The sequence below is a fragment of the Eumetopias jubatus genome, unplaced genomic scaffold, assembly GCF_037043125.1.
Source record: "Eumetopias jubatus isolate StellerSeaLion01/CBP00866 unplaced genomic scaffold, mEumJub1_p1.0 scaffold_4, whole genome shotgun sequence".
Classification (NCBI taxonomy): Eukaryota; Metazoa; Chordata; class Mammalia; order Carnivora; family Otariidae; genus Eumetopias; species Eumetopias jubatus.
In genome coordinates this window covers 88772434-88797364 of record NW_028274810.1, presented here as the reverse complement: position 1 = coordinate 88797364, position 24931 = coordinate 88772434, and the positions used below count along the sequence as shown (strand labels likewise).

The 24931-nt window shown below is 40.0% G+C and overlaps 1 protein-coding gene across 1 annotated transcript in view; it reads left to right on the top strand.

Moving 5' to 3' along the window:
- CLIC4 (CLIC family member 4) overlaps positions 1-24931 on the top strand; it is a 73034-nt gene that overhangs the window by 25477 nt on the left and 22626 nt on the right. Inside the window, exons 2-3 of the mRNA XM_028113896.2 lie at positions 11191-11300; positions 22418-22543. Coding sequence (XP_027969697.1) covers positions 11191-11300; positions 22418-22543 — 236 coding nt within the window. The remainder of the gene's footprint in view (positions 1-11190; positions 11301-22417; positions 22544-24931) is intronic.

Below are 24931 nucleotides of genomic sequence, written 5' to 3'. Positions count from 1 at the left end.
TATATTAGGTAATTGAATCATAATTTGGTCATTTACTAATGGAAACAGAACTAGCCTGAGAAGCTATTGGAAAATGAATTCTGTTTGACATTCGACAGGTGTAATTATCCATAGTTGTAGGTGGACGAAGCTTAAAAAAGAGCTGTATCACTAAACCGTGACATTTGGCTAAGGCAGTGAGCTAAATTGTGTATTTCAGTGATTTCCTCCAACAGCCCTCAAGTAACTTTGAATCTTGATGACTTTAGTAATAACTATAAATTTTAGAAGGTTATTTTATATGGTTAAGCATGATAAACTTTGTCTTATACTTTTAGTTCCTCCCTCCCACATTTAAAAATGTGCATAGTACAAATATCAAAAAGTGTGAAAGGGTATACTTGAGAATAAAATAAAGCAAAAAGACATATTTTTGAATAGTTTTGAATAATTCCTCAATTTGGTGATTTAGACTAAAGCAAGAGAACATCAAGTCCCCTGTTAAAAGCTGAATTACCAACTCAGAGGAGGAGCCATGGCAAGCCCATAAAACTGAAACTCACAAAATCATGATTTATTGGGGGATGTTTATGACACTTTAAATGTTAAAGTGTTATTTCAATTGTTGGGAAATGTGGGGTTTTTTTGTTTTTTTTTGTAAAGATTTTCTTATTTATTTGACATAGAGAGAGCAGGAGAGCACAAGCAGTGGGAGCAGCAGAGGGAGAGGGAGAAGCCGGCCCCCTGTCGAGCAGGGAAGCCCGATGCAGGGCTCGATCCCAGGACCCTGGGATCCTGACCTGAGCCGAAGGTAGTCACTTAACCAACTGAGCCACCCAGGTGCCCCTGTTTGTTGTTGTTTTTTTTTTTTTTTTTAAGATTTTATTTATTTATTTGACAGAGCACAAGTAGGTAGAGCGGCAGGCAGAGGGAGAGGGTGGAGCAAGCTCTCTGATGAGCAGGGAGCATGATGCGGGGCTCGATCCCAGGATCCCGGGATCATAACCTAAGCTGAAGGCAGCTGCCTAACCGACTGAGCCACCCAGGCGCCCCTGGTTTTTTTTTTTTTTTTTTTTTTTAAGATTTTATTTATTTCTAAGTAATCTCTACACCCAACATGGGGCTCAAACTCAGAACCCGAGATTAAGAGTCGCATGCTTCACCAACTGAGCCAGCCAGGAGCCCCAGATGGGGGATGTATTTTGAGTTACACTGTATCCTATATTGATTTTCATTTTTAGTGTGTTCTCATATTCCTAAATTATTCAGATTCAATTTTGTAGAACATAGGTAATACAAAGGTAGGAGCCATGTCTTTTCTTATTCATCACTAGATCTCCAGTATTTAGTGTAGGTAGATCCTCCCATTGTTGATGGATGATTAAGAAATAAAAAATTTTAATTTAAAAAGATTGATTTTTATCTGTCCTTGGGGATAATATAAAAATGGTACAGTAAAAATGAATTATAGTTATAAACTGTTAGTACAGAAGTGGCAACTAGATGAATAATTTAAAAACTAATTCGGAAATAATTTTACACTTTCAAGTTGCAGGAATAAGAACAGTACAAAGACCATCCTTTACCCAGTTTACCTATCAACATGTTACCCATTTGCTTTATTATTTGCTCCTTTTCTTGAAGTTGCAGGAATATATATCTTGTATCACAACATTATAGTTAACCAGCTTCTGTAACGCAGTCTCCAACCCCCCACCCCCTTGCCCCAGACCACCCCCGTTTCCAGAAGAGAAAACTAAAAGTCAAAACGGTTAAGTGGGGCGCCTGGGTGGCTCATTTGGTTGAGCGACTGCCTTCGGCTCGGGTCGTGATCCTGGGGTCCCGGGATCGAGTCCCGCATCGGGCTCCCTGCTCGGCAGGGAGTCTGCTTCTCCCTCTGACCCTCTTCCCTCTCATGCTCTCTGTCTCTCATTCTCTCTCTCTCTCGGATAAATAAATAAAATCTTTAAAAAAAAAAACGGTTAAGTGACTTACCCAAATGTAAAGTTCTATAGCTTCTAAGTGGAAAACCCAGGCTGTTTTTCAAGTCAGGTATTGGTCCATGTCCCTAAGAAGAATCTTTTTTTTTTTTCTCCTGACAAGTCAAATCATTTAGTAATATAGTAATTAAAATTTGCAATTGTTCTTTTAAACCAGATACAACAATCCCACAGAAGAAAGGACTTGATCTATAGAGGACTCTGTGTCACCATAATGTCCTTAACATTATACTTGACTGTAGGATAAGCCCTTAGAATTATTATTGTTACATTGTTTTGCTTATGCTTCTTGGTTTGTATAAATAAGAATGTTCTTCAATTTGAGTGTCTAGGTGTTTTTGTTTTGTTTTGTTTTTAGATTGTCATTTGAGAGAGCAAGAGAGAGAGTGCAAGCTGGGGTAGGGGGGTAGGAGGGGCAGAGGGAGAAGGAGAGAAGCAGACTTCCCACTGACCGTGGAGCCTAACGTGGGGCTCAATCCGAAGACCCTCAGATCACGACCTGAGCCTAAACTAAGAGTCCATCCCTTAGCCAACGGCTTAACTGACTGAGCCACCCAGGCGCCCTTGAGTGTTTAGGTTTTTGAGGGCTTTTAGGTTGCCTTGGTTTTGGTCTTGATATATCCTACTTTGAGGACAGATAGAGTGGTATTCCTTTAAAGTATGAGAGGAGGCTGCTATTTACCAAAACTGCGTTTAACAAATGGTGACCAGGTTGCTGGTCTACAAAGAGCAGAGTCCAGAAGGCATCATGAGGAATTAAAATTCAAAGTCTAACCGTGGAGTAAACTTCTTTCCAGTCTTTATTTTTGGCATGTTTTTCCTCTGTGTCAGTATTTACCAGAATGTGGTCTGCTCACCAAATGCATCAGAATTAGAATTGCTTGAAGTGCTTGTTAAAAATTGCAGATTCCTGGACCCCACCAAAGACATACTGAATCCAAATGTCCGGAGGTGAGGCCTGGTAATCTGTATTTTATTTATTATTATTTTTTTCTTTTTTAAAGATTTATTTGAGAGAGAGAGAGAGAGAGAGAGAGAGTGTGTGTGTGTGTGTGTGTGTGTGTGTGTGTGTGTGTGTGTGTGTGTGTGTGTGTGCAGGACGAGGGGGAGAGGGAGCCCGATGAGGGGCTAGATCCCAGGACCCTGGGATCATGACCTGAGCTGAAGGCAGAGGCTTAATTGACTGAGCTACCCAGGCGCCCCTGTGACTTTTGTTTTACATCATTTTCATATGTTTGGGGTGCGAAGGCTTTTGTTTGCTTGCCTTTTTTTTTTTTAATTTTATTTTATTATGTTACGGTAATCACCATACATTACATCATTAGTTTTTTTTAAATTTTTTATTGTTATGTTAATCACCATATATTACATCATTAGTTTTTGATGTAGTGTTCCATGATTCATTGTTTGCATATAACACCCAGTGCTCCATTCAGTACGTGCCCTCTTTAATACCCATCACCAGGCTAACCCATCCCCCTGCCCCCCTCCCCTCTAGAACCCTCAGTTTGTTTCTCAGAGTCCATAGTCTCTCATGGTTCATATCCCCCTCCAAATCTGCCCCCCTTCATTTTTCCCTTCCTACTATCTTCTTCTTCTTCTTCTTTTTTTAAACATATAATGTATTATTTGTTTCAGAGGTACAGGTCTGTGATTCATCAGTCTTGCACAATTCACAGCGCTCACCATAGCACATACCCTCCCCAATGTCTATCACCCAGCCACCCCCTCCCTCCCACCCCCCACCCCCCCACTCCAGCAACACTCAGTTTGTTTCCTGAGATTAAGAATTCCTCATTATCAGTGAGATCATATGATACATGTCTTTCTCTGATTGACTTATTTCGCTTAGCATAATACCCTTTAGTTCCATCCACATTGTTGCAAATTGCTTGCCTTTTTTTTTAAACGAAAGATTCATGTGCATAGTACAAATATCAAAAAGTGTGAAAGGGTATACAGTGAACAACTCCCTCCTATCCCCTTGGTTTTAGACCATTGTGCTGTTCTAAGCCCTTGGATTTGTTAACTCCTTCAGTTCCCCTCAACAGCCCAACTAGGTAGGTCATCTTACTGTTTCCATTTTGTGGAAGAGGAAAACTGGCCCAGAGAGGTTGAATCACTTTTTCTCAAAGTCACACAGCTAGGAAGTGGGATGTTCTGTGAGTGTGGCTTTGCTGAGTCAGAGAATATAAGGATGAAGTAGGTGAGTACATGTGAAGAACTTGTTTGGGGATAGTAGAGAGTTCCTTTTCTGTAAGGTAAATGTTTTATGTGGAACTCGAACAGCGTAGCCTGGAGTTTCATCTAACCCTGGTAGTTGGGTATCTTCATGTAATTTCACACGAATCTGTTCTTCCCTAAATTGCATAGGACCTAACCTGGAGAGTAGACTTCAGGGCTTGGTGATCCTGAACAAGAAGATGGTAGCATCTTAGGTCTTTCCCATGCCCTGCCATTGGCTGTGTTTTATTTACGTCACCAGAGCTTGGGATATAGTAATCGTTCCATCATGTATCCTTTGGCTTTATTTGTGGAATTATTCCTCCACAGTTCTTTCCCCTTTCTTATTTTCTGGAAGAATAAAGGAACTAGGGAGTCTAATGACTAAGTGCTTGAACTGAAGAACCTATTGTTAGGCCTTGAGTTCTGTGCATGAAGCATCTTTAAAGTCAAGTAACATTTACTAATTCTTACCATATGCCAGGAACTGTATGTACCCCAACTGATTTGACCCCCTAATAGTGTGGCGTAGGAAAGTTTCACAGATGTTAAGTAATTTACTAAAGATTACACAGCTAATAAGTAGTGAGGTCAGGATTCAAATCCATATATGTTTGCTTCTAAACCTTGTTGTTTCCTTCATGCTCTGCAGACCCTGTAGAAGGATGAGAGCTTATTAAACCTTAGGACTCTAAATCTTGGTTCTAGCATGTGGTCAGGAAAAGCTCTGAAGAAATGAATAATAGAAACCCAATGACTTTGCCCGTTTGTCATGTTGTTTTGAGACTTTTTAGGTTAATCTAAGTCAAAGCAAGCCATTTTGTGTATTCAGACAGCTAAGTTAGAAGCCACACTAAAGGTAAATGAAGCCTTAAAGTTTTTTTGTTTTGTTTTGTTTTTGTTTTAAGATTTTATTTATTTATTTGACAGAGAGAGAGAACACAAGTAGGCAGAGTGGCAGGCAGAGAGAGAGGGAGAAGCAGCCTCCCCACTGAGCAGAGAGCCCTACGCAGGGCTCGATCCCAGGATCCTGGGATCATGACCTGAGCCAAAGGCAGACGCTTAACCGACTGAGCCACCCAGGCGCCCTGAAGCCTTAAAAGTTTTTAAGTTTATTCTTTTGGCAGCATGTTGTATGCATTCCCTAGAAAATGTGTCAAGGAAAATAATTTAATGGTCAGGAGCACATTTTTACCTTCAGATCCCAGGCTTGTCTTTCTTACCCTAGTCACCATCACCCCCACCCCCATTCCCTTAAACACAAATAGAGAGGAATGAAGTTCAAGCTCACCTTCTTGGGTGTTTTAAAATGACTATTCTAGCAACTGATTAAACTAGATTTTCTAAGTGAGCCATTCCTTAACCTTGAATTAGTAAAACATTAAAATATTTATGGCATCTACCAGTGACCCCTATTCAGCAATGTAGGAGTTAATCTGGCAGTTTCTGATTAAATACTGGTATTAGGCAATTGAAGAATTACAACAGAGGCCTGAAGGGAGAAGGGTGAGGAATAATGAGTGTGTAAGAGAAACCCCAGATAGCAAGTTAAACAAAACTTACCCCTTTTATAAGAACAAAACCCAAAGGGATGGGAAGATTCATCCTTTATCTGGAAATTGGTGATTATTTCTGTGTCAGTGGGATTCTTCAAGTTTTTGCTTTATTTGAGTTTTCTAATTTTGGGGAAAACATTATGGGCATGTATGTTTTTTGTATACTGTGAAATCATAATATTAGAACTATATTTCCCAAGTTAAAATCTTTTCTAGTATGTGTATATTTATACTTGTAATTTGTGCTTATATATTTAAAACAGCTTTATTGAGATATGATTCATATATCATACAATGCATCCATTTAAAGTGTGCAGTTCAGTGGTTTTTAGTACATTCACAAAGTTGTACAGCAATCACCACAATCCAATTTTAGAACATTTTTAGTGCTCCAGAAAAAAATCACTGTACTCATTAGCAGTCATTCCTCAACGCTTTTTCCTTCCTGCCCCACAAAAGCCCTAGGTAGGTAACTACTAATCTACTTTGTGTCACTATGGATTTGCCTATTTTGGACATTTCATATAAATGGAATCATATACTCTGTGGTTTTTTTTTTTTTTTTGTGATTGGCTCCTTTCATTTAGCATAATTTTTCAAAATTCATCCGACTTCTGGCATATATCAAAATACCTCATTGCTTTTTATTGTTGAATACTATTCCACTGTATGGATATACCACATTTTCTACACTTTTAATTTTGCTTTCTAAGTTTAATACTTCTGGGAGACTTCTGCTTCTGGGAAGGCAGAGTAGATGAGTTCCTTGGGTTTTTTGCCCTGGTCTATCCCAGACTCAGAGCTAGAGGAGCTGGCAGCTGGAAACACCAACAGGTGCAGACAAGGCTCTAAGAGAAGTCCACTATCGCTGTAGCCAGAGGACCAGGAAAGGGGCAGCCGAGGCTTAAGACAGAAGACTCAGGCAGTAGCTGCTCTGCTTCAAACACCACAGGGAAGAACTGACAATACTCTTACCCATGCCAGCAAAGGCCACACGGTTAGCCCAGCCTTCCACCCTCCGGCGGTGGTCTGTAATTAACAGATCCTTTATCGGCGCTGGGTGGTCATCAGTGGTTTGCTGTTACAAACGGTGCTTCAGTGTTCCTCTCTCTTGTGTCTTTGGGCATCTGTATCGAAGTTTCTACAGAATAAATTTATACATAGGAAATTGTTGGATGAATAGCATAAATGAAGCCTTCAAAAATAACTGTTAGATGGATGACCTCAATATATGGAAATATATAGGAAGTGGGGTATTTTCAGTCTACTTTTTCTCTGTGCAGAGTGGGTCGTTTCTGTTCTGTCTTCCAATTCAGGGATTCTTTCCTCTGTTCCTTCCATTTGGCAGTTTGGCTGTTGAGCTCATCCTCTGAGCTTTTTTTTGTTGTTGTTATTTTATGTTTTAGTTATAAAATTTCCTTCTGGTTCTTTACGTATTCTGTTTCTTTGCTGAGGCTTTCTATATTCTCACGTTTCAAGCTGTTCATAATTGCTCACTGAAGCACTTTTATCATGGCTGCTTGAAAATCTTTGTCAGTAGATTCTGACAGCTCTGTCATCCTGATGGTGACATTATTGCCTTTTTTCATTCAGTTTGATATGGCTCTCAGTATGACAAGTGAGTTTTGGCTGAAACTTGGGCATTTTCATATTGTGTTATGAGACTCTGGATCTTGTTTAAGCTTTGTTTAAACTTCTCTAACACTCAAATAAGACTTCTCTGATGCTGCTCTGGAGGAGGGTGGGAGGGGGGAAGGGCAACGACACTGCCTTGTTGCAGCCACACAGAGAATGAGTAGCTACAGTGGCCTCCGGATACCCCTGGGTGTCTCCTCATTTCTGCTAGGCGGGGCTTGGGGGTTCTAGTTCCCTGTTGTAGTCTCTGCTGACATCACCTCTAGTTGCTCGGGAGCGTCCTGACTACTGTATACTGGGCCTCCTCTGACCGCCCCCCCCCCCCCCCCCGCCGTCCTGATGCGGGGGGGAGGAATAGGGCCTCCTTTTCCTGGCTGGCAGGGTAGAAAGCCCTGGCTCTCTCCTTGGCCCTGTTGGACACCATTCTGGCAGGCACATGACAGCCTCTGGAGGGTTGATTGCATTAAATTGAGAACAAAATAAGGTAGATCATAAAAAAGTTGTATATCGTGTGATCACATTTTTAAAAGAGAAAAGTAGTATGTACACAGAAAATAAAAATCTAGAAGATTAGGGGCACCTGGATGGCTCAGTCATTGGGCGTCTGCCTTCGGCTCGGGTCGTGATCCCGGGGTCCTGGGATCGAGCCCCGCATCGGGCTCCCTGCTCTGCGGGAAGACTGCCTCTCCCTCTCCCACTCCCTCTGCTTGTGTTCCCTCTCTCGCTGTGTCTCTGTCAAATAAATGAATAAAATATTAAAAATCTAGAAGATTAAGCAACTAGCGAATGGTTCAAAGGTAAGGGAACTCTGACCTGCAGGGTTGCAGTTTTTAATTACTTTTAAAATAATGAGTGTACTGTTAGAAGCAGTAAAAAGCGAAGTTCTTTTTTTTTTCTTAAAGGTATACTTTTCTTAGACGCTACGGTTAGGTATACCTATGTGTTAATTTTTGTTATAATAAAAAACTGGGTGTAGAATAAAGGTACCCTGATTTTCAGTGTGTAATGCTTTCCACTATACCAGAACATCCTCCTCAGTGGATTGTACCAGTAGGTTATGTTCAGTATAGTTCATACTGAAGAGCATGCTTTTGATCCTTTACCTTGAGTGGAATTGTATTGAAATGTTGAAATGGAACTTTATTATTACAACATGCATTAAAAGAGGAAGTTTTTGACTTATGACTTTTAGAGATCCGAATTTTTCCAGTTTCACTACACTTGATGAAAACATTATCTGGTTATTAGCTCTCAATCTTCTCATGCTATTAAAAGTTCAGAAAAACTTGTACTTGGCAATGTTTCTTGCTTGAATTGTCATGAGTTTTGGAAGTAGTTGATTAAAATAGCAGTTCTTCAGATCTGTCTTGAAGATTACACATACTTTTATTTGGGTGTGCATAAAAGAATAGTTTTATAAGGAGTATGAGATGTGTAATAAGCTTCAGATATGCCTGAGAGAGTACCTTGGTAAAATTTGCTAGAAAATTATAGGCAAGGGAGGTGGAAGGAGAGGGGGCATTTGCATCCTGACTAGGTCTTCCGGCAGCATCCGTGTCCCAAGATTCTCCGTCTGAACTCCAGCATATGCTCTGCAGACCGTCGTTGGAAGTTGTGGTGTGGTATTTTTGATCTGTAGCCAGTTGCTGTTTATCTCCAGCTTGCCTTGGGTTTAATGTCTTCCCAAGTGCCTATATGTAACATCTTTATTACAAATTCTTTACCAATATAATTATTTTAACACTGCTATGACAGGCATCTTGGGAAATTATGGCTCATTTTATAGATTAAACGAGTGGAATAGGACAAAGTGAGTCAGACTTGTTCTTTGTCTACCAGACTTCACTGCTTTCTCAGTAAGGCTGAGATTTGGTAGACGTTTTCTTGTTGTTGTATTTCTGGGGCTAAGCATGTTAATACCGGGAGGGGAAAACAAAACAAGAATGATAGTAAAATTTTAGTATCTAAGGCCACAACCTTGTGTAAAAATATTAATCATCAAGCTATATAGAAAGATATATCTTAACTTTTTATTATCTGTGGTAAACTCACCTCCATGTTATCTGTGTTCTGTAGGTGTTGGGATGGCCAGCATCTTCAAAAAAGCAACCTTGAGTACTGGTTTGTTACATTGTATCGTAGGATGACTTAATACTATGAACTGACTTGCACTTTGAAGAAGGACTGTCATCCTGACCTTCCCACACCAGTGTCTTTCAGCGTGTTGAGCAGATGTTTTGCTTTGGGATCTCCTTGGTCGCCTAAAACAAAATGAGGATTCCTGGGCCCCACCCAGGAATTCTTTTGAATCAGAATCTCTGGATATAGGCCCAGAAATCCTCATTTAAAATGTTTATTTAGGTTATTCTTAATCACCTTAAAGTTTAAGAACTAGGCCTTCTTTAGGAAGTCAAGTTTGTGCAAGTTGCAGTACTAGAAATTAATCCGATTCACTCTGGCTATAATTCTGTGTATGTTTTGTTTCTGATAAAGAACGATTTAAAAAGCAAAAAACGACTTCAGTTGTAACTCTCTCGTGCTGTCTGATTAGGGTAGGGTTCTGGGATCCTCCTTTTATGCCCATTTATTTTGTTAGTTGTGTTATGTTTAATCAGGTAACTGCTTTTATTTATTTTTTTTACTTCACCCTATTTCCCCATTAGTTTAGGAATCAGTAACTTTTCTAATGTAGCATCTTACCGAAATGGTTTCTGAATGTTTTGAGAGTTACTTTAGGATAATAAACAGAACTTGAGCCATGCGTCTCTGAATGAGCTGTTGAAAGTTATTTCTGGCTTTCTCCACAGACTTTGTGGTGAAGAAGGCTGTGTTGCTCCCTAGCAAGTGTCAGAATGTTCTCTTCCAGCATGCTGGCTTTCTTGCCCCCACTCCTGTTCTTTGCTTCCCCTGTCCCTCCTTTGTGAACTGGGGGTGTACCTGAGAGGAGTAAAGATTTGTCCCACCCTGATTTCTTGGAAAATTCTACCTCACTGTTGAGCTCGGGGAGGTCGTCAGCTGCTCCATTCATATTAAGTAGGATTACAGATAGCTTTTATAAAGATATCTTGTTATTTTCTTGCTCCTTGAAGGAATGTGTACAGGATATGGGATTTTCATAATGAATATTTTTTTTTAAATGAGTGGGGGTTGGGGATTATTTAACTCTTTGGAGATAGATACACCTGCAAGTTTCCCCCTTTATGTTTTTTTTTTTTTAAGATTTTATTTATTTATTTGAGAGAGAGAGAAACAGCATGAGAGGGGAAAGGGTCAGAGGGAGAAGCAGGCTCCCCGCTGAGCCGGGAGCCCGATGTGGGACTCGATCTCAGGACTCCGGGATCATGACCTGAGCCGAAGGCAGTCGCTTAACCAACTGAGCCACCCAGGCGCCCCCCTTTATATTGCCTTATAAAGAATACTGTCTCATAGAACAAGAAATTACTTAATATTTAATAAAATTAATTAAAAGCAAATAAAAAAATTCAGTGGAATTAGTCACATTTTAAGCACTCATTAGCCATATGTCACAAATGACTACTGTATTTGGACAGTGGTAATACAGATCGTTTCTACCACTGCAGAAAGTTCTATAGGACAGTGCTGTAGTAGACTGGCCATTTTTAAGAAGAGAGGGGGGCAAATGAAAGCAGAGTAAGAGGACCTGAGTTTCCACCCTTCCTTCTACAGTGCAACTTTTCCTGTTTTCTTGAGCTGTTGATTAGAAATCCGAAATTGGTCTATCATTTTGAGTATCACCACTTTGACCCTGTTCTTCAATGTTGATTTCTCTTTCCCAGGCTGGCAGTGATGGTGAAAGCATAGGAAATTGCCCCTTTTCCCAGAGGCTCTTCATGATTCTTTGGCTCAAAGGAGTTGTATTTAGTGTCACAACTGTGGATCTGAAGAGGTAAGACTTTGTTGCAGTTTGAAATCAACTTAAGTTGAGTATATACTGTTTTCAGTTTGAATCTCTCCCCATTCCTCACTTTGCATGCGTATGTTCTCTAAAGGAAATAAATATATTTATTAAATTTCAGCTGATTTGTAGACAAATTTAACTTGTATAAGTATTATGGATAACTCACAGTGTCAGTAAATTGCATTTACTGGCCACTCAGTATTTTTAAAAACACTGTATGTTTACCTTTAATTTCAAGAGCAGCACCAGGAGCTAAATTTTAGTGTGGATGCAGGGACATTTTTGACTTTCCGGGGTAAACGTGGAGCTTTCCTTTACTTTCTAAGCGGACAACTTCTTGGTTTAAAATGTACTAAACACGCGGTGTATGTAGTCTGGATCCTTAAAAACAAGAGTGGGATTTTAGGAGGATGAATACTGCTTTGGTCTATTTCATTTATTCTACTTTTCAGGGAATAATAGGAATTTCCTGTAATACGATTTTAACCATATTTGGTTAAATATGATTGTAAGATAAGAGGGATCATCCGTGGCCCTGTGATTGTTCTTGCTAGTTGAAGAGTGTTTCTAACTTTCCATAGAACAAAGTGGAGAGGGCTGAGAAGAGCCCTGACAAATAGTAAGCTCCTTTGACTCAGGAGCTTCTGTTTTTCCTTAGCAAACAGGTTTGAGGTGAAGAACATTCATACTTAGGGAAAAAGAAGAGAATTAATCAAGGGTTAAGAACAGTTATACTAACAAAATCTAGGATTAGGCAGTGGAAAGGTATGCCTCTTGACACAAAGACGACAACATGGTTTGTTGCTTATTTTTTTTTTTAAAGATTTTATTTATTTATTTGAGAGAGAGAGAATGAGATCGAGAGAGAGAGCATGAGAGGGGGGAGGGTCAGAGGGAGAAGCAGACTCCCCGCTGAGCAGGGAGCCCGATGCGGGACTGGAGCCCGATGCGGGACTCGATCCCGGGGCTCCGGGATCATGACCTGAGCCAAAGGCAGTCGCTTAACCAACTGAGCCACCCAGGCGCCCTTTGTTGCTTATTTTTTTAAGCATGTCAGTCACGGACAGGATCGAGGAGAAATTGGATGGGCTGTCACATGATGGGTGGCGGAATTCATGTGTGTTATCCCTCCCGGCATCACCAAGTGAGAGTTATCTGGGAGCTGTCATTCCGTTCCCAGTTCTCGGCTGGCATTCCCTTGTTCTGTCTGTTCCTTAAACTTTCTTCTTTACTTACTGCTAGTGCACTTACTTGAGACTGTAGAGACTTAAGGTTTATTTATTGAAAATAAGCTGTGAAGTCTTCCAGGAACCCCTTTAGTTATGTATATGAATGCAGAGGTAAACCTCTGGGGATGGTGAGAGTTCAAACTGCAGGCTCTTTCAAAGGTACACCTACCTCATTTTAGACAGAGCTGCCATAAGAATGAAATAATTCATGCAGTTACCCTTCTATTACTGTTTTTTTCCCTACATGCGCTCAAAAAGGAAGTTTCTCAATGTAACCTAAAAATAGACCATGCTACCAGGCACACACCCTAACCGTGTCTTAAAATACACGGATTTCTCCTATTCCATTTTTGGCTTTGAGCGAGTGAGTTGACTGCCACGCTTTGAGAAAGCCTTCTTTGAGCAGCTCGACACAGTGCTTGATTGTGGTCCATACAGTGATAGTGCCGTGAATGAGGGGGATCTGGTTCAGGAAAGGAAGTGAACTCAGAATGGCTGTTTCACTTTTCCTGTACAAGCTCCTGAAGATATTATTCCTGTAAGTTGGTTGATATTTGAGGACTTGTATATGTTTAAGAGTAATATACCCTACATGTAAAAAGTGACACATGGGAGGCAGGATGAAAGATTCAGGGCTTCCTAGTTAGTCAGTATCACCATCCAAAGAAGATGTCTGTTTATTTTCTAGGGCTTTGTGTAAAATCAACAGAGAGCACTTAAAATTGGAGCCAATAGTAGTTTTCTTTAGAAATCTTAGGTCTATGGTACATCTAAAACATGCTTCTTGAGGGCCATTAAAGGTGTAGAAGAGTAGTACATGATAATGAATCCCCTCCACCCCCAGGCCCTGGTCATCAGCTTCCCCCTCACAGATACCACTGCATTTAGGTTTGGTCTTTATCCTTCCGGACCTTTTCTATGAATTTAGACACTTACAGTCTTGAGTAAGATTTCAAGAGAGTGAACATGGGCTCAATAAAACGTTGAGAGATAACGTTGTCACGGAGGAGTAAAACACTCCGTAGTAAAAAGTACTTTTCATAATCTTAACTTTAAAACTTTAGATATGACTGGTTTTTATAAAACTGTGGGGGAGAAAGTGCCTCTAGTGCTTATTTTCTTGCTTTTCCTGGTAATTGCTAATTCCTTGCTGAAGAGGACTGATTCGTAGAACCAGCCGGTGGAGAGCAGTAAGACTCGGTTGTGAGCTATTTAGAGGCCCACTGTGTGCTCTGAGGAAATTGTTGTTACATGACATTTCATCCATACGAACAAGCTGGTTTCTAGTTCTGGCACCTTGTGACATGCTCTCTTTGAATCTCAGCTGGTGTTAATGGCTCGGCTGGTGGTATTCATGTGCCCCTGTGAGGCTTGGAACAGTCTCCCATTGCCTGCCTGTCAGTGCTGCCTTAGTGCTTTGGTGGGAGTCATTTCTAAACGTCATTTTCTGTTCATGATGCAGTTGTATTACAGAACTGGTAGATTAAAAAAAAAAAAAAGTGCCCGGGCTTCAGAAGGAATTTAGGCTTACATCAACCACCATTTAAGCAAAATCTTCGGCTAAATCTAAATGAAAATATTAAAATTTGGGGCATATTTAAAAATGTTATCACATGTCATCAAATGGGGAGCAGTGGATTAGGGAAAGAGCCCTGGTTCTGTGTGGAGAGAGCCCTGTCACTGGTTTCCCTAGGACATTGGGCAAGACGCCTCATCTTTGGAGGTCAGTTACCTCGTTTTTAAATTCACGAAAAAGGAAGGAAAACATTAACATTTCTTCTTTTTCATTGTCTACTATATGCCAAACACTGTTGGAGGTACTTTTTTACTACTCATCAAACCATTTTCCGACCTTTTGTTGAATAGAATTCATTGTTTTATATCATACTTCCTGGCTGACAGGTTTGGGCAATGGTGAAAATCTTTGAAGACTTCTGCTGCCTTCATTATGCCCGGAAATTTCTAAATCAGTGATCAGCATCTTTAGAGCACAGATAAGCCTGAGAGGCAGGCAAAGGGGAGAGAAGCAATAAAGTGTGACAACAGTCGTCCCCCGGCCCCCTGTCTTTCTCTTTGTCTCTATTTCTCAGACTCCCCCCACCCCCCCACACCCACCCCTGAGACGCTGACTTGGATGTAGCTGAGTGTCACATACTTGTTAGGTAAGCTTTTTTAGTTTTGAGAAGTGATAAGTTTAAGAAATTAGCTTTTTATTGTAAAAGCAGTGATACTTGCTATATTACCAGTGAATAAAATCCCTCCTCCGTGGTGTTCTCTGAGAAAATAAATAAATTGGAGAAGACCGCTTTTAAAAAATCTGGGAAATGGGGCGCCTGGGTGGCTCAGTCGTTAAGCGTCTGCCTTTGGCTCAAGTCATGATCCCAGGGTCCTGGGATAGAGTCCCACATCAGGCTCCCTGCTCGGCGGGAAGCCTGCTTCCCCCTCTCCCACGCCCCCTGCTTGTGTTCCTGCTCTCGCTCTCTCTGTCTCTGTCAAATAAATAAATAAAATCTTAAAAAAAAGATCTGGGAAAGGTATGCTTCCATTTTCCCATTTCCTCCTTAAACGCTGACACTTCCTCATCCTTTGCATTGTCACAAATGGTTTCCTTCTGCTGCACATGTCAACATACCTTTGTGAGGTATTGTGTAAGACTCAATAACAGCATAAAGTTTTGGAAGCTTATTATGATAGTTTAAACTTTAACAATTTTGTAACCATTTAACATGGAGCCATGGAGCCATAAAATCTTGAAAGTCATTTATAAACTCAGAACAAAATCTGATTTCTAAATAGATTCTTCAGCTAATTTGCTTTCCTTATCATGTCTCTGTGGTTGCATGCTTCTGAAAGCTGTCTTCAGCAAGCTGAGAGATCAGTTTGGTTTCCATGTGGTGACAGCGGTGTGAATGACACATACAGAGAGAGACTGAATGGAATGGAACAGGCCAGCCTTGCAGAGAAACCCTCAATTTCCTGCTATTGGCCAGTCAGGAGAGTCCAGACTCGCTTCTTTCCCTTTGTGAGGTTGACTTGAGCTACATGAAGCCCTCGTTACCCCTGCAAATGTGTCTCGTAAACACATTCTGAATCACGCGGACGCCCCGTGTGTGTGTGTGTGTGTGTGTGTGTGTGTTTTGAGGGCGAGGGGACAGATACACGGAGAGAGACAGACATGGACAGGCAGAGAGAGAGAGCATGTCTCGTTACCACATCTTCACGGGCTTTTTCAAAATGATTTCAAAGATGATAGATCCTGTTGAGGTTACTAAGAGCTGAATCAGAAAAACGGATTATTGGTGAATGTTTTTCTAAACCTATCAGTGTAAACTCTAAGTTGTATTAAGAAAATCTCTTAAGAATTACAGAAGCTGTATTTGAAACCTTTTGGTTGGTGCTGTTTTGTTTTAACATGATTGCTCTGCAAATTGACATTAAAGTAGACAAAGATTTAGCAGTATACCACGTCATGAAAATAAAATCCTTTAACTGGTTGAATTGGGACACATAGACAAATGCTTAGTAACTGGGACCTTGGTGTGTATGTTTTGGTGAATCCATGATTCATTCATTCCGTTGATGACTTTAGTCAGAATATGGCAAACCTAGTGAAGAATAAGTATTCTGAAACAAAGTATTTTTGGTGTTAAGTTGTTTTTTCATACTTGCCATAGAGTGTCCAATATTCTCTTGATTTGTGTGGATGAATTTTATGCCTTGAAAATCAGTACCTTCAAAAATAAATCAATTAAAAATAGAAGTTCTAGGGGCACATGGGTGGTTCAGTCTATTGAGCATCTGACTCTTAGTTTTGGCTCAGGTCATGATCTCAATCTTGTGAGCTTGAGCCCAGTATGAAGCCCACGTGGGGCTCCATCCTAAGCAGACTTGAGGTTCTCTCTCCCATTCCCCACCCCCCACACCGTGTATACATACACGCACACTCTCTTTCTCTCTCAAATAAATAAATAAATGAAATCTTTAAAAAAAAAATATAAGTTCGGGCGCCTGGGTGGCTCAGTCGTTAAGCGTCTGCCTTCGGCTCAGGTCATGGTCCCAGGGTCCTGGGATCGAGCCCCGCATCGGGCTCCCTGCTCGGCGGAAAGCCTGCTTCTCCCTCTCCCACTCCCCCTGCTTGTGTTCCCTCTTTCGCTGTGTCTCTGTCAAATAAATAAATGTCTTTTAAAAAAAATATTATATAAGTTCTACATGGTATTTTTTCCCTCCATTTAGTGGAGTCAGCTAGTTACAAAATAGGTCATCTCTAAGACCCAGCTCCGGGGGCCTGTGGCTATAATGTACTCCTTTTATAAGCAGCAGCTGGAGCTGAGCCACCAGCCCAGTGTTCGCCAATTGTTGCAAGTGTGCTGAATTAAACTTTAATTGAAGTTAAGCCACTTAAGTTGCTTAAGGTATTGGGTCCCATGAGGTTCCTCCTAGCTCTCCTTTCCCTCTCTGTCTCTTGTATTAGTTTGTTTCTCTTTATTTCCTTTCCTTCAACCAGAAGCAAAAGAATCTTTTTTCATCTACTCTGACAAAAAATAAATAAATAAATAAAGACTACTGAGATAAGTAACATTAAAAATAAGAAAACCCCCAAACATTGAAGAGTATTTGTGCTCTGCATTTTGCTTTTTCTAGATGTCACTTAAGGAAATGAGTTTGAATGAATCATTGATTATTTATTGAAGGGCTTTTATGAAATAAACCAAAGATGTCCTGACAGTTTCAGCCATTGCCTGTCTGTTCAGTTTCATTTCTGTCCTCCTGCACTTTCTGAAATGTTAAGTTTCTATGCAGCATCTGTAAAATGAGCCTTTGTGGGTCAAACCAAATACCTGAGGCCTTGGGAGTGCCAGGTGAGATTCTGCTTGGCTGATGACTCCATAGATACAGCTTAAGTCACCTCAGTGCTTGCAACTTGAACATTTATTTTGAAGTCTGCTAATCCATTCAGATGCATCCAAGTTTCTTCTGGGATCTACTTTCACTTGGAGTAAGGACCCAACATGGTTGCCCTTCATCTTAACACTTAATCCTAGAAAACAGTTTTATCACCTTTGCTTTTTAAAAATCGATACAGCTTTTCAGCAGAAACAAAATGGAATAGTCACTAGTCACTGATATTAGTAGAAAATTGGTAATCATATGCTTGGTTTCACTTTACTTTTTTTTTTTTTTAAGGATTTTATTTATTTATCTGACAGAGAGAGACACAGTGAGAGAGGGGAGAGAGGGAACACAAGCAGGGGGAGTGGGAGAGGGAGAAGCAGGCTTTCCGTGGAGCAGGGAGCCCGATGCGGGGCTCGATCCCAGGACCCTGGGATCATGACCTGAGCCGAAGGCAGACGCTTAACGACTGAGCCACCCAGGCGCCCCTCACTTTACTTTTAAGACTCGATTTTTTTTAAAGATTTTATTTATTTATTTGAGAGAGAGAGAGAGAGAGAGAGAGAGAGAAAGCACGAGATGGGGGAGGGTCTGAGGGAGAAGCAGACTCCCTGCGGAGCAGAGAGCCCAATGTGGGACTTGATCCTGGAACTCCAGGATCATGACCCGAGCTGAGGACAGACACTTAACTGACTGAGCCACCCAGGCCCCCAACTTACAAGCCTCTGTTAATCAGATTTCTTATTACCAGTCAGTTAATGCTAGATAACCAGTTTTGAACCATCAGACCTCAAGTAGAGTTTAAAACTGCCAGTCTCATCTCCTGCATAATGCTATGTTAAATGTGATCCTGAAAGCAGGCGTGGATCTCATTCGCACACTTTGGTTTAGCTCACGTTCACATGCCTTATTTGATCTTCACAGGCAAAGCAGGTCTTATATCACAGTACAGAGCAGGAAATCCGAAGAGGTTGTGATTTCCTTTGTCACATAGCTGGTAGATGGCAGAACTATCCAATTTGGGACTTTAACCAGGTCCTTTTTATTCAGTCTTTGACTCTTTCTTCTATACCATGTCAACTCTATCCCTCTGCATTTTTATTTGGAGAGCTAAAAGCTGTCATAATTTATTATAGAATAGCTGTTACTTATTTTGCTGCCCTCCCCCCATGGGTTATTGTAAAGCATTTATCCTTTCTTCCCCTTTAATAACTACCTTGTTCATGAAAAAATTATTTGTAAAACATACAGATGCATGTTATTACCTTATATTTAGGCATTAATGGACTGTTAGTCATAAAAAATGTTGATGCATATGTTTTATAACTTTGGAATGAGAAAAGTCCTTTTTTTTAAGATTTATTTATTTGTTAGATTAGAGAGAGTGACAATGGCGGGGGGAGGGCCAGAGAGAGAGAATCTCCAGCAGACTGCCCGCTGAGCTCGGAGGAGCCTGGTGTGAGGCTCCATCCCATGACCTGAGTCATGACCAGAGCTGAAACCAAGAGTCGGATGCTTAACCAACTGAGCCACCCAGGTGCCCTCCCCTTTAACTTTAAAATGTTAAAACTTGAAAATAAATTTATACACCCTGAACTGTTAGGGTTTCTGGACCCTTGGTTATGTACAAGGTCTTTGTGAGTTGAGGAAATAAAGTGTAACTGGGAACATCTGTGAGCTGTGAGTGGGAACGTGAGGGGACTTGAAGACCAAAGATGGCACAGTCTGGGACCTGGTGGACTTGTTAGTGATCAAAGAACAGGTGGTCAGGGTGAGAAGTAAAAAGGACTAACCAAACAAACCAAAGACATGAAACCTAGAAACGGATTAGTTCTGACCTGGAGTTGAGTACTTACATGAGTTCCAAGAGTCTCATGTGTACATCACTGTTTAAATACACGTGGATCTGGAAGACTTACTCAGCTTTCATGTTTTCCCGTCATTTTGTACTCAACTTTACCTTCTCAGACAAAGTCTGCTCAGGAAAGGTATCAGAATTGAACATCAAATCAGATTTTGACTTTTAAAAGTCCTCTGTTAGAGCTTAGGTTCTTCTTTTTTTTTTTAAGATTTTATTTATTTATTTGAAAGAGAGAGAGAATGAGAGAGAGCACATGAGAGGGGGGAGGGTCAGAGGGAGAGGCAGACTCCCCTGCCGAGCAGGGAGCCCGATGCGGGACTCGATCCCGGGACTTGATCCTGGGACTCCAGGGTCATGATCTGAGCCAGAGGCAGTCGCTTAACTGACTGAGCCACCCAGGCGCCCCTAGGGCTTAGGTTCTTAATACAAGTTGATAGAAAACATATTTTTCTTTGGTTTGGGAGGGAGATGGGCTCTAGAGCTTGGGGGGGGGGGCGTCTGAGCTAGAAAATTTGGAATGATCAGATAATTAATAAGCCTTTGTATTTTTGGAATGTAGTCATAGAGGAAACACTTTCCAAACCTGAATGGAGTGGAGGGAGAAAAAAGGAGAGGGGCCGTGAAGGAATAGGTGTAAGACCAGGGAAAATTGGTTAGCGGGGATGAGTAGAGATTTTGAGGTACACTCTATTTTAAAAAATTTTTTTCAGTGACAGTATTTCATCTTCATGGTACACTTAGAGATAGCCTTTGTTCAAGTTCTGTGCATTTATGTTAGGGAATGAAGGAAGGGCTGGAATAATAGGTAGGGGAAAAGTTCTTTGAAGCTTTTTTTAAGTTTTTCAGAGTTTATCTTTTTAATTATGAAGATTTTCAAACATACACAAGAATAGAATAAACTTCCCCCTAACTTCAACTCAGTTATTGAGATTTTACCCATTTGCTTTGTCCCTTTTTTTCCTTCTTTTTATCCCTCCTGATATGTTTTAAAGCAAATCCCGGGAATCCTGTCATTTCAACCCTCCGTACTTCACTGTATATCTCCAAACAGTACTTACATTTTCTCACCCAACCACCCTGCCATTATCATGTCTAGTCCCCAGCATATGATCCGATCTCCCCAGTTACCTCCAAAATATCTTTTTTTCTTTGCCTGGTTTGTTCAAATCACGATCCAAACAAATTCTACTCATTATATGTGGTTGTTATGTCTCTTAAATTTTTCTTATTCTACAACAGTCCCTTCCAGCCACCATTTTTGGCTTTTTTCCCCTCATGCCATTGACTAGAAATCCATTCTGTTGAACTGTAGAGTGTCCCAAATTCTGTATTTGGCTGATTGCTTTGTGGTATCATTTAACTTTGTCCTGCATCTCCTCAAGTTTCTTGTAAATGAACTTTTTGGTCTCAGAACGCCCTTATACTCTTAAATTATTGAGGACCTCAAAGAGCTTTCAGTTATGTGGGTTATATCTATTAACTTTACTGTATTAGAAATTAAAGCTGAGAAATTTAAAACATATTTACTAGTTAGAACAATCGTGAACCTATTATTTGTTATCACAGAAATATGTTTTTAATTAAAGCTATATTTTCCAAAACAAAATTAGTTAGAAGAGTGGCATTGTTTTACATTTTGGTACATCTCATATGTCTGTCTTAATAGAAGACAGATTCTCACGTCTGTTTCTGTATACAATACTTTGTAATACCACACAACAAGTAGTCTATGGAAAACTCTACAGGCAGGAGAGAATGAGGGTGGAAAAAGTAAGTGATGTCTTAGTATTATGAGAATGGTTTTGACTTCATGGACCACCCGGTGAAAGGGTCCCCTAGATCATACTTTGAGAGACAGCTGCCTTAGGAGGCTTGATTCTAGATTTGGGTTAAACTTCTTTGAATTCTTCTAAGAATATTTCATAGATGGTGATGTATGCTTTGTATTTTATCATTAGGATATACGCGCTATCTGGTCATTATTATTGATCCTAGGATTCACTGGTGGGCTTAGGGGAGCCATTTTGCTTTTTAATAGAGTGGTGCCCACGTTCCATGCTATTAGTAGTTGTGAGTGTCCACTTTCACCATCTTTATCAGTGTTCTGTGTATTTTCATTTTTTCCTAATTAATAGGAGAGAGATGTCATCATAGTTTACACTTGAATTTCTTTGGTAATTGGTTTGTTGTTTTTTTTTTTTTTTTACATTTTTCTGTGTGTTCATTTATTTTATCTATTGTGTGTCCATTTCTTTTGGCTCCTATCTGTTTGACTTGTTGATGGCTTTTTAATGAATTTGGACAACCTTCTTAATCTAATATGTATTTGAGCCTTTCTGATTCACTATAATATTTTGCCCTTTCTGTGTTGTGTCTTACCTTTGGTTAGCTATGTTTTATATACTGAAGTCATTTCGACTGGTGATCTTTTTCCTTGTTGAGTGTGGACTTCTAGGAAAATGGAAAATTGGTAGCAGCTGAATTTGGAATCTCATAGTTAGGACTGTAGGAATCAGCGGCTCTTCCTTATTAAAAAAAAAAAAAAAAAAAGGAAGACCTAGAGAAGTTATTGTTTACTCATCTTTACACAATGAGTTGGTGCTAGAGTTGAGACCAGAGACAATTTCCTTTCAATTCTACCACCATTTCTAATAAGCACTTCAGTTGAATTTGGAATAAGAATGGGGAACTTTGTCTTTTGGTTAGAATCAGAGATTCCTGATTTTCTTATCTTGAATTTTGTGCTTTGTGAAGGTTTGCTTCTCCGTAGAATAGTATTGCAGCTGTTTTAACTAGTGGAAAAAAAAATACTACTTCTCTTTCTTTCGAGAGAGCAAGTGAGCAAGTGCGAGCTGGGAAGGGCAGAGGGAGAGAGGGAATCTTAAGCAGACTCCACGCCCAGCATGGAGCCCGATGTGGGGCTCGATCTCACAACCCTGAGATCATGACTTGAGCTGAAATCAAGAGTCAGATGCTTAACTGACCGAGCCACCATGGCGCCCCCCAAAATACTAATTCTTACTCATTTTTATATATGTAAACATTTAAAACCACTCTGAGTATTTAAAGTATTGTTGCCTTCCCAGAGTTAAAAATGATCCAATTTTGACTGTTTTGCCTAACAGGAAGCCTGCAGACCTGCAGAACTTGGCTCCTGGGACCCACCCACCATTTATAACGTTCAACAATGAAGTCAAAACGGATGTAAATAAGATTGAAGAATTTCTTGAAGAAGTCTTATGCCCTCCCAAGTGAGTATCAAGGAAAATATGCATGAAAATATTGCCGTCTCTTTAAAGCTTGGTCTTTTCTGGCCTTTAGAGATCTTTCTCTGGATTGTACTGGAGTTAAATCCATACAGCATTAAGTTGCAGTAATTGGGGCTTCTCTTCATTATAATTAATGCTACAACTAATGCTACACAGATGTCAGAACTGCCTTCTGGCTAGGCCAGTAAGCATAGGTAGGAATGTGATTAAGCTATAGAGTATACACTGAAAGTAGGTTTGGGACATGGGAGCTAGGTTAGGAAAGACTATTTGAGGGGAATTGGTCCCAAACTGAGAGAGAAGTTCAGGGAAGACAAGGGATAAGGAGAGACAGGTTCGGACTGAACCCGCCCAGAATCTCTAAGCAGGTCGCTGGGGGTTTCTTATCAGGCCATTTGAAAGGTAATTGTCTGAAGCTATCACCCAAGGGAATTGACTTTTTAGACTGTGTCCCTGGGATTCAGTTTTTCTTTATGTATTTCTCTGAAGTGTTCTAGATTCCCAGGTCCTGCACATTAGTCCACATAGTTAACGATTCTAAGGTACTCAACTATTTCCTATAGCGTGAGGTACAGGTGAGGGATAGATGGACTATAGTGACAGTTACCTGAATTGCAAATGTGCAGTTTTGCATCATACTGTAATCTTGGCATTGCCATTTCGGATTGCTTTAGGCTTTTCTGCCTTGATTATCCTGAAAACTGAAATGTTTTTCTTCTGGCCCAAGCCTTTCTTGCTAGTTGATTTGACTTTTACTCTCCATCTCCAGATAAATTTCCCAGGAATGGGATTATTGGGTCAGAGAGTTCTAAAATAGTCAGTTACTCAGAATTCACTCATTCATTTGTTCTACAGTTACTAGGCAACAAAGCCTTACAAATGAGGTAGTGACTAAAACATCATTCTTATCCTCAGGAAACACAGTCCAGTATGGATGGAGAGGTCGTGGTGGTGGTGAGGGAAAGTGAGTGGAACCAGGAAAGGCTTTAAAAAAGAGAGAACATTTGGATTCAGCTTTAATTTACAAAAAGTGGCATCTCACAGGGGAATGAAAGAACGATGGGCATTCCAGGCTTTCTTCAACTGTAGGAACAGTTGTAATTATTCCTTCTTGCTGTTTTTCTCAGAGGTAATGGACATGAAGATAATGGTAGAACTAATATCAAAATATTCTGGTTTCTTGCAGCCTCTATAAGACATATCATAGCTTTCTTAATTGGACCTTGAAAATAAACATTTTCTTCTTCTTTTTTTTAATATTTTATTTTTAAGTAATCTCTGTACCCACTGTGGGGCTCAAACTTACAACCCTGAGATCAAGATTTGCACGCTCCACCAACTGAGCCAGTCAGGCAGTCCCAAAATAAACATTTTCACTTTGCTTTTTATATATAGAAATTTCAGCTTGATTTTGTTTGGGCATATTCATAGAGATACTCTAACCAGAGATGGTCTTTTCTTTCAGTTTAAATAATTTAATTTAAAGCTTGGAGATCTTTCAGTTCTAAAGGGTTCAGTGTGCTAAATTCTCTCTAAGGGTATTTTCCTTGTGTGTGTTTTTTTTTTATTATTATTTTATTTTATTTTATCATGCTAAGTGTACTCTTTAATCCCCGTCCCTATTTCCATTATTTTCCTTATTTTTCTGTTGTAGTTTATATTCTGAAGAGTGTTTCTACATAAAGTTTTAAAATTTCACTTTGTTTATAGAAGGGAGTATTTTTGATGTTGCTGATGCCTCTGCTGTTACTAACTAACATTCAAGTGCTAATTATGTGCCTATGCACTGTACATTGTGGATTATTTTGTGGATTATCTCACTCCTCTCCAAGACTTTGGAGAAACTGAAGACGAGGAATCTAAATAACTTGTCCTCGTTTTATAGTTGCTGGTGACAGAGCTGGCATACTTCAAAGCCAGGCCTATAGGACTTCAAAAACCCATGTCTCTTCTATTTTCCTCCTCCTGTTTTTCATTTTGTTGAGTTTGACTTTTACAAAAGAGGTGACATGTAAGTCTTTTAATTGGAATTGTGCTTTAAGTGAGTGTAAAATTTCAGGCTGGCTCAAGCTTGGAGGAAAGGCAGGAGAGAAATCAAAGAGAGTTTCCTGTGATGAGCAAGTGGGACTGAAGGGGGCTGTCAAACTAAATTTAATGAATCCTTTTTAAGAAATAGGTGAGGCTTAACTTCTGATGAGTTTTTCTTTCTTTTCTTTTCTTTCTTTCTTTCTTTTTCTTTCTTTCTTTCTTTCTTTCTTTCTTTCTTTCTTTCTTTCTTTCTTTCTTTCTTTCTTTCTTTCTTTCTCTTTCTTTCTTTCTTTCTCTTTCTTTCTTTCTTTCTCTTTCTTTTTCTTTCTTTTCTTTTCTTTT